Source organism: Pistacia vera, unplaced genomic scaffold (assembly GCF_008641045.1).
Source record: "Pistacia vera cultivar Batoury unplaced genomic scaffold, PisVer_v2 Contig381, whole genome shotgun sequence".
Classification (NCBI taxonomy): Eukaryota; Viridiplantae; Streptophyta; class Magnoliopsida; order Sapindales; family Anacardiaceae; genus Pistacia; species Pistacia vera.
The window spans coordinates 320,470-333,488 of NW_022196203.1; the positions used below are offsets into that span (position 1 = coordinate 320,470).

The following is a 13,019-nucleotide window of genomic DNA, read 5'->3' on the forward strand; positions in this document are numbered from 1 at the left end:
ATTGTTTCTCAACTAAGGAACATATAATGTGGAGTCCATTTTGCTCACCAGCACATATTATTATCGATCCAAACAAATACCAAGATCTTCAATTTTTGAAGATATATAATTAGCGGTGGGACAGATCAATAAATAATTTTATGTCACATCCATTGGAGATTCCCTTCCTGTTTCATTAGTCATAATTTGAAGTCAAAAATGGCGGCCAGCTATTCTGCAATTCAATTAAATAGCTTGTGTAATTTTGAATTAATTAAAAAGTAAGCAGTTATGTTACACAATGTACATAAATTCCAGTCTTGAACGTATTTTTTTATCTCAATATTCTCATCAGCCTTCCTCCTCTCTTCTTTGAATTCTGATAAAAAAGAAAATATGGGTATGAAGTGCTGCTCACTCTCTCTCTCAGTCTCATGTAATGCTAGTTTCTGTAAATTTAGTTGTCAAAAGTGCATTCCTAGAAGAGAGGCATGTCTATGTAAATCATGGCTGTGTAAATCATGTCTATGTAAATCATGGCTATGTAGATCATGGCTATGTAAATCATGTCTATGTAAATCATGTCTATGTAAATGCAATTGTCAAAAGTGCATTCCTAGAAAGGAGGCATGTCTATGTAGAAAGAAGGCATGTCTATGTAAGCTCCAAGATAATCTTGTTGCCTTGGAGAAGGCAAAGGAAAAATTAATTGAAAGAAGACGCGATGTGATGAGGAGTGTCATCGATGCTGAACAACAACAAATGAAACGGCTTGACAGTGTGCACGAATGGATTTTACGGGTCGAAGATGTCGAAACTCGAGTTGATCAGCTGCTGATCAGAGAAAGATCTCAACAAGTTCAGAAATCATGTCTTTGCGGCTTTTGTCCCTGGAACTGCTGCTCGAGCTGCAAATTCGGAAAAGAAGTAGATAAAATACTTAAAGATGTGGTTACATTAACCAATGAAGGAGATTTTAAAGAGGTTGGTGAAAAGATACCAGAAGCTAAAGTGGGCCTGCAATCAATGGTTGATGAAGTCTGGAGCTCCCTTCAAGAAGAACAGGTGGGCACTATCGGCCTATATGGTCTTGGAGGAGTCGGCAAAACAACTCTGTTAATCGAGATCAACAACAAACTCCTTCGTACACCGAATGAATTTGATTTTGTAATCCGGGTCGTACCGTCGAAAAACATGCAAATTGGGAATATTCAGGAAGATATCGGAAAAAGGATAGGTTTATCCGACAGATCATGGAAGGAGAAAACTGTCAGAGAGAAAGCTACTGATATTTTCAGAATTTTAAGCAGCAAGAAGTTTGCATTATTACTTGATGATTTATGGGAGCGAGTGGATTTACAAGAGGTTGGGGTCCCTCGTCCGAGTCCTGAAAATGCATCAAAGGTGCTTTTCACAACTCGTGAAATGAAAGTCTGTGGCCTCATGGGAGTTCAAAAGACGTTTGAGGTGAAGTGTTTGAGTGATCAGGAAGCTTGGAAACTATTTCAAAGCAAAGTCGGAAAAGAAACTCTCGACAGCCATTCTGATATTCCTCGACTAGCCGCGACAGTAGCTGATGAATGTGCTGGTTTGCCACTCGCACTGATTACCATTGGTCGAGCTATGGCTTTCAAAAGCGAACCCAAGGACTGGAAGTATGCAATTCAAGTTCTAAGAAAATCGGCTTCTAAATTTCCAGGTATGCAAGTGGGGACTGGTGACCCCACTCAAATTTTTTTTTTTTTAATTATTAATTTCTCTTTATATTTGTCTTCCTTTATTCTAATTTGATATAATTTACTTTGCAAGTTGACTCCGCCCATCTAAGAGAATAACCGATTCTTTCCCATTATTTATTAAACAAACAAGGTTTTGTTTATTGAAGAAGATAATTTTTTTATTAATTAAATATAATTTATATTGTCTTTATTAATTATAAGTAGGGGTGATCGGTTTCGGTTATCCTACACTTTTTGAAGGAACCGGAACGGGTTAGTTCTAGTTCCAGTTCTGATTCTTAGAAACCTAGAATTGTAACCTGAAACATAGGTTTCGATTGCTAGAAACCCAGAACCGGAACCTAAAACATAGGTTCTAGTTCCTAGAAACTTAGAACCGGAACCTAAAACATAGGTTTAAATTCTGGTTTAGGGTACCCGGGTTGATTTAAATTACCCCCTACTTTTTAAAAAATGATATGCAACCCCCAATAGTTTATAAAAATTACAATTCAATCTCGATTCCTACTCGGGTACTTGGACCTTAATTTCGATTCTCGTTCCTGTTCCAGCACTGTAGGAACTGGAATCGAACTCGGGAATTCCCAACTTTCGAGAACCAAAACCGGATCCTAATGGAGTTGGTTCTGATTTCTACCTGAAATCAGTGGATGGGTACCCGCCGATTCCAGTTCTACCCTTTACCCATGCTCACCCTAAAGTCAACAAAAAAAAACTGAAATTCAAATTAAATATTTCTTGCCTCCACTAAAATTATTTTTTATTATTTTATTTCGAACTTGTCTACACTAACATTAAATTTTGGATTCGTCTCTACAGGTATGGATGAGATTTATTCTTATCTGAAGTTCAGTTACGATAGTTTGCCTAATGACATGATTAGATCTTGTCTCTTATACTGTAGTTTATTTCCCCAAGACTACAGTATTTCGAAAAGAGACTTGATAGATTATTGGATCGGCGAGGGATTTGTAAATGAATATAACAGAGATGAAGCACTGAACAAAGGATATTATATTATAGGTTTTCTTCTTCACACATGTTTGTTGGAAGAAGAAGAAGACAACTCTCACGTAAAAATGCATGATGTGGTTCGTGATATGAGTATGTGGATAGCAAGCGAAATCGAGAAAGAGAAGGAAAAATTTTTGATCCATGCAGGAGATGGATTGTCCAGTATTCCAGATATTGGCAAATGGGAAGAAATGAGAAGGATATCCTACATGAACAATCAGATTACCGCTACTCCTGGTGGTAACCCGAAATGCCCTTATCTCGAAACTTTGTTTCTTAACGATAATTCTCTTCTGATACTGAACAATTCTCTTTTCATCGATAAGCCTAATCTCAAAGTTCTAAACCTGTCATATAATCATTCCTTGAAAAGATTACCTGAGAGATGTTTTTCAGATTTATTTTTTTTGCAACATCTTGATCTCTCAGCGACGGGCATCGAAATTTTACCAGAAGATTTGAAGGCTTTAGTAAACCTTAAATACCTGAACTTAGAGCGTACATATTTTCTCCGTAAAATACCTCGAGAATCGTTCTCTTGTCTTTTGATGTTACAAGTATTGAGAATGTTCAAATGTGGTTATTTATGTGAAGCTCCGGTAGACAGCATTCTGTTCGGTGGCGGTGAATATTTGGTGGAGGAATTGTTCAGATTGAAGGATTTAAATGTATTGAGCATCACGCTAAAAAGTTTCCATGCTTTCGAGAGATTTCTGAGCTCCAATAAGTTAGAGAATTGTACCGAATCTCTATGCCTTCAGGAGTTAGACGATTCGTCAAAATCGCTCGATGTGTTACGTTTGGCACATATGGAGCGTCTTGAAACACTTCATATTGTTGAGTGTAAACATTTGGAAGAGATGAAGATCGATGTTCCAGGCGAAGTTCAACATCTACGAGAAACTCATTTCCAGGGTCTTCATGTGGTGAAGATAAAATTTTGCCAAAAACTGAAGGACTTGACATGGCTGATTCTTGCTCCAAACCTGAAGAGTGTTTCGGTATCAAACTGCTTTGATATCGAAGAACTAATCGGTGTTGCGAAATGGAGTGAAGTCTCAGAGATGATCGAAAACCTGAACGTTTTTGAAAATCTTGAAACTCTTCGATTAGAAAATCTACCAAATTTGAAGAGCATTTATAGGAATGCTTTGCCTTTCCCGCATTTAAACCAAATGGTTATACGTAGCTGTCCAAACGTCAAGAGGCTTCCATTGGATTCCAACAGTGCAAAGGCACGGAAAATTGTGATAAAGGGTGAGAAAGAGTGGTGGAAAGAGCTGCGATGGGAGGATAAAGCCACTGAAAATGCTTTCCGTTCCTCTTTCATATCTCATCGATGATGATTTCTTGTATTTTTTGCTTGGTGCTTTCTGTGTGGTTGGTATTGTTATTGCATTTTTTTCCTTCTCCTGGTGTGTAATGTTTATGTTAAAGAGTGAACTATTGTCATTTATACTATATACAGTTGTGTTTGTTGACTAGTTGTTTCTTTTCTCAATAAAGGACCATCTTTTATTTTTACATTGATATACTTCAACTAATCCTTAGGATTCTAAAACTACTGACTGGATAAGAGTTCCAATTGTCACCCTTATTAGGGACCGAAGTGAATCGAACTCAAAACCTCTTGAATAATACACCTAAGAGCCCTAATTGACTACTTGACCACCCAAGGGTGGTTTACAAATAATTATCATTTACTATGTATCATGCTCTTTTTGCAACCAATTTTGATTAAATATTACTAATTCTAACTAAGAACATGGAGAAGAATTTACATAGTTTGTTTCAAAAACTATATTTCACCAAAACCACCATTGAGTAGTCAGATGATAAAAGAGCAAAATGAAGTTTCATGAGTTCTTGAGTTTGAGTCATTCCAAACACTAATAAGGGTGGTTACTAGGACTCTTATCCAGCCAGTAATCCAAACCTCAAAGGGATTAGTCGAGGTGCTAGCGAAGTTGGCCTAGATATATTCGTTGTCTTTGGGTGTAAAATGGTTAATGCTTGGATATGGCCTTGATGTCTTCTTATTAAGAACATAAAATTTGAAACTTCTTCATAAATTCAATATCCCAAGCATTTATTAAAAACTATATCTAAGTGGAGTAACTCATTTTTTTTTTTTTTTTTTTTATAAGACAACACTATCAAATATTGATCCATTTCTTAGCTTTAACTGCTTTGGGATTAACCGTATCCATATAAACTTAATACAAGAGAGAGGAAGATATTGACTCGGCTAAGGTGCGAATTGCACGTTTCTGTGCTGACTGCCTAGCAGAATTGTCAATAAAAATATTAAAATGGAAAAAGACTAATATATAGTCTAATAAGTGTTTTGATACCCGGCCGGCTCGGCCCTGCTGGTTCAACTGGAACTCGGGGCCTTTGTTGAGCGGGTTATCACTTTAACTATTCACCCTTAACCCTAGAATTATGGACAGTAATCAACGAGCATACGACAACAATTATGTTAGGACTTTTAGAGAGGGACTCTCGATAAGTCTAAAGATGGTGAAGGGAGTGATTTTCAATGAGTGAATTGACTGGAAAAGGCAAAATCCAATCGACCAAAATAGCAACTTGTTGTCGACAATTGGCGGAACAAATGTGAGAGGGGTGAGATGAGTTTTGGTTAGGAGGCTGAGGAGAGGGCTTTTGTGGTGATGAGGAGTGTTGTCATCACCAGAAACAGGTCCTATTTGGCCTGGATTTTGGACATCGCAATGGTGTTTGTGTGTTTTAACAAAATTTCAAACTTATAAAGACTTGTAATAATTAATAGAGGTGTTTTTGTTAAATCTCAAACCTTTGAACACCGATTTAACCTACCGATCAAGCCGATTCAACTGGCCAACCCAAGACTCAGATTTAACCGCCAATCAAACCGATTCAACTAGTCAACCTGGTACTCGACCACTATGTCAAGTTTCACCCTAGGTTTGTTATTAAAACATTGCTAAGTACTTCAAAGCTATATGGTTGGTTACGTTCAAAATGAACGATGTATGATGTATCTTTCACCAAAGTTCATCTACTATTATAGAGAAAGAGCATAGTATAACATTATTCATTCAAGGACTGAAACGGCAACCAATTGAATCTGCCACCAGCCACGGCCACCACCTTGTTCATAAGTCAAGCTATATTGGAGTTTCAAACAAAAGATTTAGCTCAATCCATGCCGCCAAAAAAAAAAAAAAAGGCAACATATAATTCAACAGTGGTAGAGAACAGGAGATGCTGTAATGCATGCATCCAGATAGATAAATGTACAAAATATGCCATTCCCCACTCCCTTAAGTGGAAAATGGCATCGATTAGTTCAAACAAGCATTAGATAAACTTTTTCTTTGCCAATGGATGAAAAAAAAAAAAAAAAAAGACCACAAAAAAAAAGAAAAAATTACAAGTGAATAAGCTCTATAACCCTGGAGAGTTAGGGTTCGGGTAAGGCTCCAAACTAACACATCAAAAATACCCAAAAGGAGAGATGGCGTTATTTTCTCTCTCTTGGGTTAAATTGCTTGAAAAAGAGGGGAAAAAAAAAGGAAGAAAAAAAAACCCTACAACAGATACAAACCTATTTATAATAAGCTAAAGTATCCTATTGGTTTTGCGAGTCTCTCGTAAATAAGAGTCTGCTTATAAAGGGTATTATAGCTGCAAGTAAAGACTTGGGGCTCTCCTCATGTGGAAGATGACCACATCCCGATATGGCAACCAGCCTCTGCAAGGCAACGAACCACAGTGAAATAAGATTCAATGATAAAAATGGAAAGTCGCATTAACGGTGGTCTTAATTTATCTCAATCAGTAACATTCAGTAACATTTAATTACATACACAGTTTGATCGGATCTGAGAGAAGCATATTATAACTATAAAAACAGAGACAAGAGAAAGGTACTCACAGAATTTACAAGTTTTGAAGCCATAGCTTGAGAAGATTTAATGGACACCAAGGCATCTTCAGCACCAGAAATAACCAAGACTGGCAAGTCTTCGACTGCTTTCAGCAATGATGCTGCATTTTGTGGTGAAAGGACAGTCTCGTATGACAGTCTACCTATCTCATGAAGTGCTTCATCCCAACCTTCTACACAAAGTGGGGCCTGATTGAATTTATGAAAGCAAACAAATGAAGTGATTAGCATGTTAAAATTTTAATCCACTGACAAGAAAATTCACATGTTCCATTCTTGACCAAAATTCTCATTGAATGATCGGTAAAACAGTAGGAAATAAGGATAGACAGCTGTCCTGTACTTAGCCATTTTAATAGATTGAACGAAAAGAACTTAATGCAAACAATGAAAATTTTGGACAAATCACACATCATTTACCAAAAAATAACTGACCAACTCTGCTGCACAAGTAAATGTGCCAGTTCCAAATTTAATACTACTTGTCAGAATCATGCAGTTTTCGGTTTTAAGGTTCAGTTCATCTATTAATAGCTTGTATAGTTTAATATCATTTATTGGCTGCAGTCTAGATGAGACCTTCATCGCAACAACCTGACTTCATCCATTAATAGTGTCTATAGTTTAATACCATTTATTGGTTGCAGTCTAGATAAGAGTCATCGCAATTAGCAACAACCTTACATCATATAGAAGTTATTCATGCAGCCAAATGGTGTAAAATTCGACAAGTAATGTTTACTGAAGGTTTGAAAGGCTTTTTTCAGTAGTCATTTAAACTATGGGCAGAAAGTATATACAAAATGAAAGTAGAAATGGAAAAAATGAAATATTTCACATGATTTTAAGTGACAAGCACATGACAGCAGGATGCATTTGAAGTAATACCACCAAGCAGTTCTTCCAACAAAAAAATCGTGATTTGTGGTCAATGAAAGAAAGTAAAGCCCACGGACCATGGACCAGATGGTACCCCCTCGCCAAAAGGATCAGGGCATCTTAAAGAGATAGGGTTTGAGGACATCTTATGACCAAGGAATTCCTATAAGGTGAGCCAAGGCTCTTGAAAAAACAAAAAGAAAAATTGATATGCAAAAGTAATTATGAATGCAAAAAAGTTTCAAATATACCTTATAGAGGCTTAACACTTCTGTTGTTAACTTGGTAGCATCATACCATGCACGCCTATTCACCACTTGAGTAATTTCTGTTCGCAGTAAAGGACGAATCAAGTGCTTCTTCCCAAGTGCAGTGCGCATGAGTATCCTTGCCAAGCCTGGAACCACTTCTCTGGACAAGCTGGCATTTAGCAATACCACACCTTGAATCGCAACCTGAATGATGTAAAACAAATTAGATAAAAGAACAGGGGGAATACCGAATATCTTGCAAAATGAAGTGATGTTTTATAGGATGTCTTAACCAATCATATACAAATCAAGAGTCGAGTTAAATTAGTTAACATCACCCAGACTTCAAAATGTAGGCTTGTAAAGCAGATGAAAGGACCAATAATATGTGATGAAACATATCTTGAAAGGACACTGAATATTTGTGCTTTTAACTGTCAATACTTATTATGGTTACTAAACGGCCTCTTAGTCTCTGTAAGCACCTATGGATATGTTCTGCAGTGTACCAAATGCAGAAGCATCATGAAATTAAGGCCATCAACAGCCCTGAAGACTATGAGACCTAATATTTAAATGGACAAAAGAGCATGAGATCATACAAAGGACATAAACAGCAAAAGCAATATTTCAAAACTATAAAAAAATATCAATTCTTGTTCTCAATAATACGAAAGTATTCACTCAACAAGCATAATGTTAGATATAAACAGAAAATCACTTTGTCCCAGCAAAAGATTTTGCACATAGTATATGCATGCACATATATCCAATTAAAGAAGGTAAAGTTAAGCTATGTAACTTTATTCAAGTGAAAGACATTGTGTTGCCGGCAGAAGAGAACCAAGAAAACTTACATTGAACAAATTCGATAATTGGACTTTTTGTGCAGCTTTTAAAGAAAGCAAACCCCCATCGTCATGGCCAACAAGCACCACTGAAGAAAACCCCATCTCAGAGCAGAAAGAAAGAAGCAAGTCAACCTGAACATATTGAAAGTATGAGATTTAGATTTAATTGCGTGATTAATTCCAAAAAATAATGGAGAGCAACAATACAAAAGCTTTAAAGGAAGAAATCTGGTCATAGGATCCACAAAAATGCCAGGTACCTAAGATCAGTATAGGATGAAAAAAGACCACTAATGCTTATTCTGCAGCAAGCTACAAATACCTAGCAGTGAATAACAACATGAACATCGTAAACTGAGATACTAGACCTATCTATAAGGAGAATAATGTTAAATGCAGAGAGCTATACTTGGAGGCATATTATCTTTCATTCCTCTGCCCTCCCCCCTCCTCCCTCTTCTAATTGATCTATACTGTCAGAACAAAATTTTAAAAGGACCTCTAAATCCATCTTTCCATCCTGAACACTACAGCTTATAGAAAACAAACCGAATAACATTAAAATCCACAAAAGCAAATTACCTGAGTTTCAAGTTTGTAAGGATTAGGCAATTCGTTTTCCTCCCAATCTTTCCGACGAGGCCTAGAAGTTAATCCCCAGCCAGGCCGATCAAATGCAGCAACTGCACAACCAGTTTGCCTAGCCAGAACCCCCATGACATGCCTCCATGAAAATACTCCTCCTCCGAACCCATGTACTAAAACAATACCAACCTGACCATTTCCCTCCAAATCTTGCTCTAGAGAGCCCAAATTCATTTCTTCCTCCTCAACTGTATCATCTAGGCTAAGAACAGGTATATCTTCAGAAAGAACAGTAGAAGTTGCAGAACCATCCAATAATGGAGCATAGAGAGAAGAGCTGTGAAATTGATTGCTGTAGCTCCTGTGAAGATGGTGGTATTGCGTTTTTGATAGCACACTAAAGGCTTGTCTTTCAAGCTTTAACCTCCCCAAAGACATTTGTGGAGTGATTCATCTTGAATTGGGTTCGTGAAAGGTGGCTGACGATAAAGAACGAGGGGGTGAACCAGGCAAACAGAGCTTGTAATGGACAGTAAGGCCTTGGCATGTAAGAAATAAGCTGTCAATGTCAGCAAGTAATCTGACAGGAAGTTCCCCCTCATCACGAGCTGTTCCTAATGGCTTTCGCCTCATCTCACTATCACTCTTTGGGGTTTTCCCTGCAGAGGGAGTGGGAGATCTTGGAACTTTCTGGAAGCCAGAGAAAACATTTTTGCATGAAAGAACCTGAAATTTAATATAAGGACCAAAAAGTGAGATTTTTATGTATCAACAGTTTCAACCATACAATACTGGTGACAACTATTTTCTTGCAGAATTGAAGATTTACCCTGATTACACAGGAAATTCACTACCTCGTATACATACAGAATGATAAACAAATGCTTGAAACTACTACAAACTTACTGCTTCTGGATCAACACGGTGAAACAGGAGTTTCCTTCGTGCTCTGCAACTTGTTCTATATGCTACGACAGTGTGGCCAAGGGCAAAAACTACAGACGAAAGAAACAAGACTGGCATTCCCCATGACTTCTTCAGATGCAGTCTTTGCCTTGAAAGGGATGAAGAAGCTTCAGCCTCAAGCTGAGAATTAACAGTAAAAAGGCATGCCTTCACTGAGAGAAGAAGAATTGAAACAAAAGAGCAGAGTGTCACAGTTCCAAGGTAAGGACCATGTGAGAGAGCCGGGGCATCACACATCGAATATACACCTGTGATCACAAAACAATCAATAACCAAATAGATCGACTGTATATAATCAATTATCAATACAATCTACTTCTAATTTGCATCTGTAATAATTTCATAGTGGATTTCAATGCAGAAGAAGAGAATAAGTAAGGCCACTGCATGCTTCATGTTATTTTGACTTTTGGAAATCAAGAACTAAATTCAACTTAACTTCACTCATGAATATAAGTTTATTATTACAACTATTATTTCTTGGCACCCGTAAAGAAAAAAGAAAATGATTAGTTCACTCAAGTAAGCCAGCTAGGTGATAAATTATTCCTTCTTTTTCTCTCAGCAACTTTTCTATTCTCCATCCAAGCTTTCTCATCAATTAAACATAAAGTTCAAAATCTTAATACATATTTAAAAAATGAAGAATCATCATAGAAATAGAAACTTTTACTAAAATATTCATTTTCGTTTTTCAGAAAAATGAACGGAAAAAAGAAAATAAACTTCATAAAATATTTCATTTTCGGACTTTCCTACACTTTCTCAGCAACCAAATACATAGTCAAAAACCCACGTCTAACTAAAACATAAATCAGATAAACGCTCAAAATAAGTACAAATACAGCACTTTAAGCAAATCCTTCATTTTCTTTCAGACGACTCAGATTCTAAATTTTCCTCCAATTCATCAGCAGAGAAACAAGAAGTTAATAAAAAAAAATTAAATGAAAAAAAATTGAAAGAGCCTAAACATCCAAAAAGAAGAAAAGAAAAATAACACTGATCGGTTAAATAATGATGACGATGATCATATTCATACATACATATAATAGTAAGAGATCTGACGATCGAAACGAAAGGAATGTCCGTCAACGAGCTCTTGAAATCATATCTACGCAAATGTTCCTTAAATCCATAACAACTCACACACGTGAAGCTAGAAATCAGAACGCACGGTACCAACACGTCACCGACCGCCACCAGAACTGGCAACGACGATGCCATCAGCGATGCCACCATCGCCACCATAAAGAACACCGTCCTTACAATCCGCCGCAGTTTCTCCAACACCAGCCATCCCTTTGACGCCATCGTATCAAACAAGATACTTGATAAAAAAACAAAACAGGACTATAAAACCAAAAAAAAAAAAATTAAAAATCAATACTCTCGTTTATGTCGGACTTGAAACCCTAGCAAATTTGAATGCGAAGTTTCGCTCTCGCGGCGGTTCATTGGCCATTTCTCGTACAATCTCCGGCGAGGAAGGGGTATAACGGTAAATTTTTTCTTATTCACTTAAGGTTGCCGTTAACGGAGTCAAGAAGGCAAACAAACGACGCCGTAGCTAGGGTTCCAAGACGATCAGTAACGATATGAAGAGAAGATTTTTCTGTTAATGTTTTGAAATTTTGAATTTCTCATGTGTTTCTTCTTCTCTTCTCTTCTATTGTCTTCTGTTTCTGTGTTACTTGTTTTTATATTTTTCAAGTTTCTGTTTTATTTGTTTTTAAATTTTTAATTATAATTAAAATTAGAGAAGAAAAATCATCATTAATTAAGAATAATTTTTGTTTATTTTAATCTGACACTACTTGATTCCGGCCTGGAGCATATCTGGCAGCCTTTTCGGCATGGACGAAAATAACCCCGGTTTTGGTGTGAAATGCGTATTTCACGTTTCTTGATTGACTATTATGCCCTTGCTCCATTTTTTTTTTTAAATATTTTTGGCAACCCTATTTTTTTTGAGATTATATTTTAGAATAATATTTTGATGCTACAATTTCAGCCAAGCATTGATTTGTTTGGGTGTCAAATTACTAATTTAGTTTAATTAAGGACCAGGCTATATACTATCAAATTTTAATGCATCATTAAATCTTTAATTTATTGCTTTGTCCAATACTTTATTTACTTTTTCTTTGAAGTTTTGGAAAAAAAATAAACAAAATCTAATTTCTATACTAGGAGATAGTATAATTAAATTTAATAAGTGGAATAAAATTTATGAACTCAAGATTAGATTAGTAGAATAATTATTTTTAAGGAGAAAAAATCAAAATATATTATTAAATGAACAAAGACCAATTTGTGTTAATAGATTTTACCAATAACAAATCAAAATACTAAATGATTGAAAGTATAAGAAAATAAGTTATATTATTAAATAAATACTAAAAACGCTTAAACATTGTATTTTTTAAAGTAAATTGTATTTATTAGAAAATATATAAAATTGTTTTATTCATCAATATAATAAATATTTTATCCGCCAATAGTTTTAAGACACGTTAAGACAATTTAAAAAAAAAACAATTCATAAAAATGGAATAAATAATTAAATTAGGGGTATTTAAGGAAAGTTAAACTAGGCTTAAAAGGGGTTGCAATAAATAGAGGGAGGGAGGAGTAAGCTAGAATTAGAAAGGAAGAATGAAAGACTGAAAATGGAAATTCAAATAGAGCGAGAGTACCAAGAACGTGACCGTAAGAGAGGCATTAGACTCTAGAGTAAGAGATCGTGGTCGGGACCAAACATCAAAAATTCGTCCCACTCGCAACGGGTACGTCAACATCACTACTTACCAGCTTACCT

At 36.1% G+C, this 13,019-nt stretch overlaps 3 protein-coding genes across 3 annotated transcripts; 1 reads left to right on the forward strand and 2 right to left on the reverse strand.

Annotated features, from left to right (window-relative positions):
* The first annotated feature begins 315 nt into the window (after positions 1-315).
* Positions 316-4,211, forward strand: LOC116140816 (probable disease resistance protein At5g63020). Its single transcript, XM_031426394.1, has 2 exons — positions 316-1,678; positions 2,538-4,211. The coding sequence occupies exons 1-2, from the start codon at positions 376-378 to the stop codon at positions 4,073-4,075; spliced, it is 2,841 nt and encodes a 946-aa protein (XP_031282254.1). The 5' UTR covers positions 316-375; the 3' UTR covers positions 4,076-4,211.
* Positions 4,212-6,114: 1,903 nt separating this feature from the next.
* Positions 6,115-11,895, reverse strand: LOC116140846 (cis-3-alkyl-4-alkyloxetan-2-one decarboxylase-like). The gene is made up of 7 exons (XM_031426422.1): positions 11,245-11,895; positions 10,139-10,446; positions 9,230-9,958; positions 8,654-8,779; positions 7,797-8,000; positions 6,655-6,855; positions 6,115-6,471 (listed from the first exon to the last, which is right to left on the reverse strand). The coding sequence occupies exons 3-7, from the start codon at positions 9,668-9,670 to the stop codon at positions 6,349-6,351; spliced, it is 1,095 nt and encodes a 364-aa protein (XP_031282282.1). The 5' UTR covers positions 9,671-9,958; positions 10,139-10,446; positions 11,245-11,895; the 3' UTR covers positions 6,115-6,348.
* Positions 9,683-11,498, reverse strand: LOC116140824. Its single transcript, XM_031426400.1, has 3 exons — positions 11,396-11,498; positions 10,139-10,446; positions 9,683-9,958 (listed from the first exon to the last, which is right to left on the reverse strand). Exons 1-3 carry the CDS (start codon positions 11,496-11,498, stop codon positions 9,683-9,685), a joined length of 687 nt encoding a protein of 228 aa, XP_031282260.1.
* Positions 11,896-13,019: the final 1,124 nt, after the last annotated feature.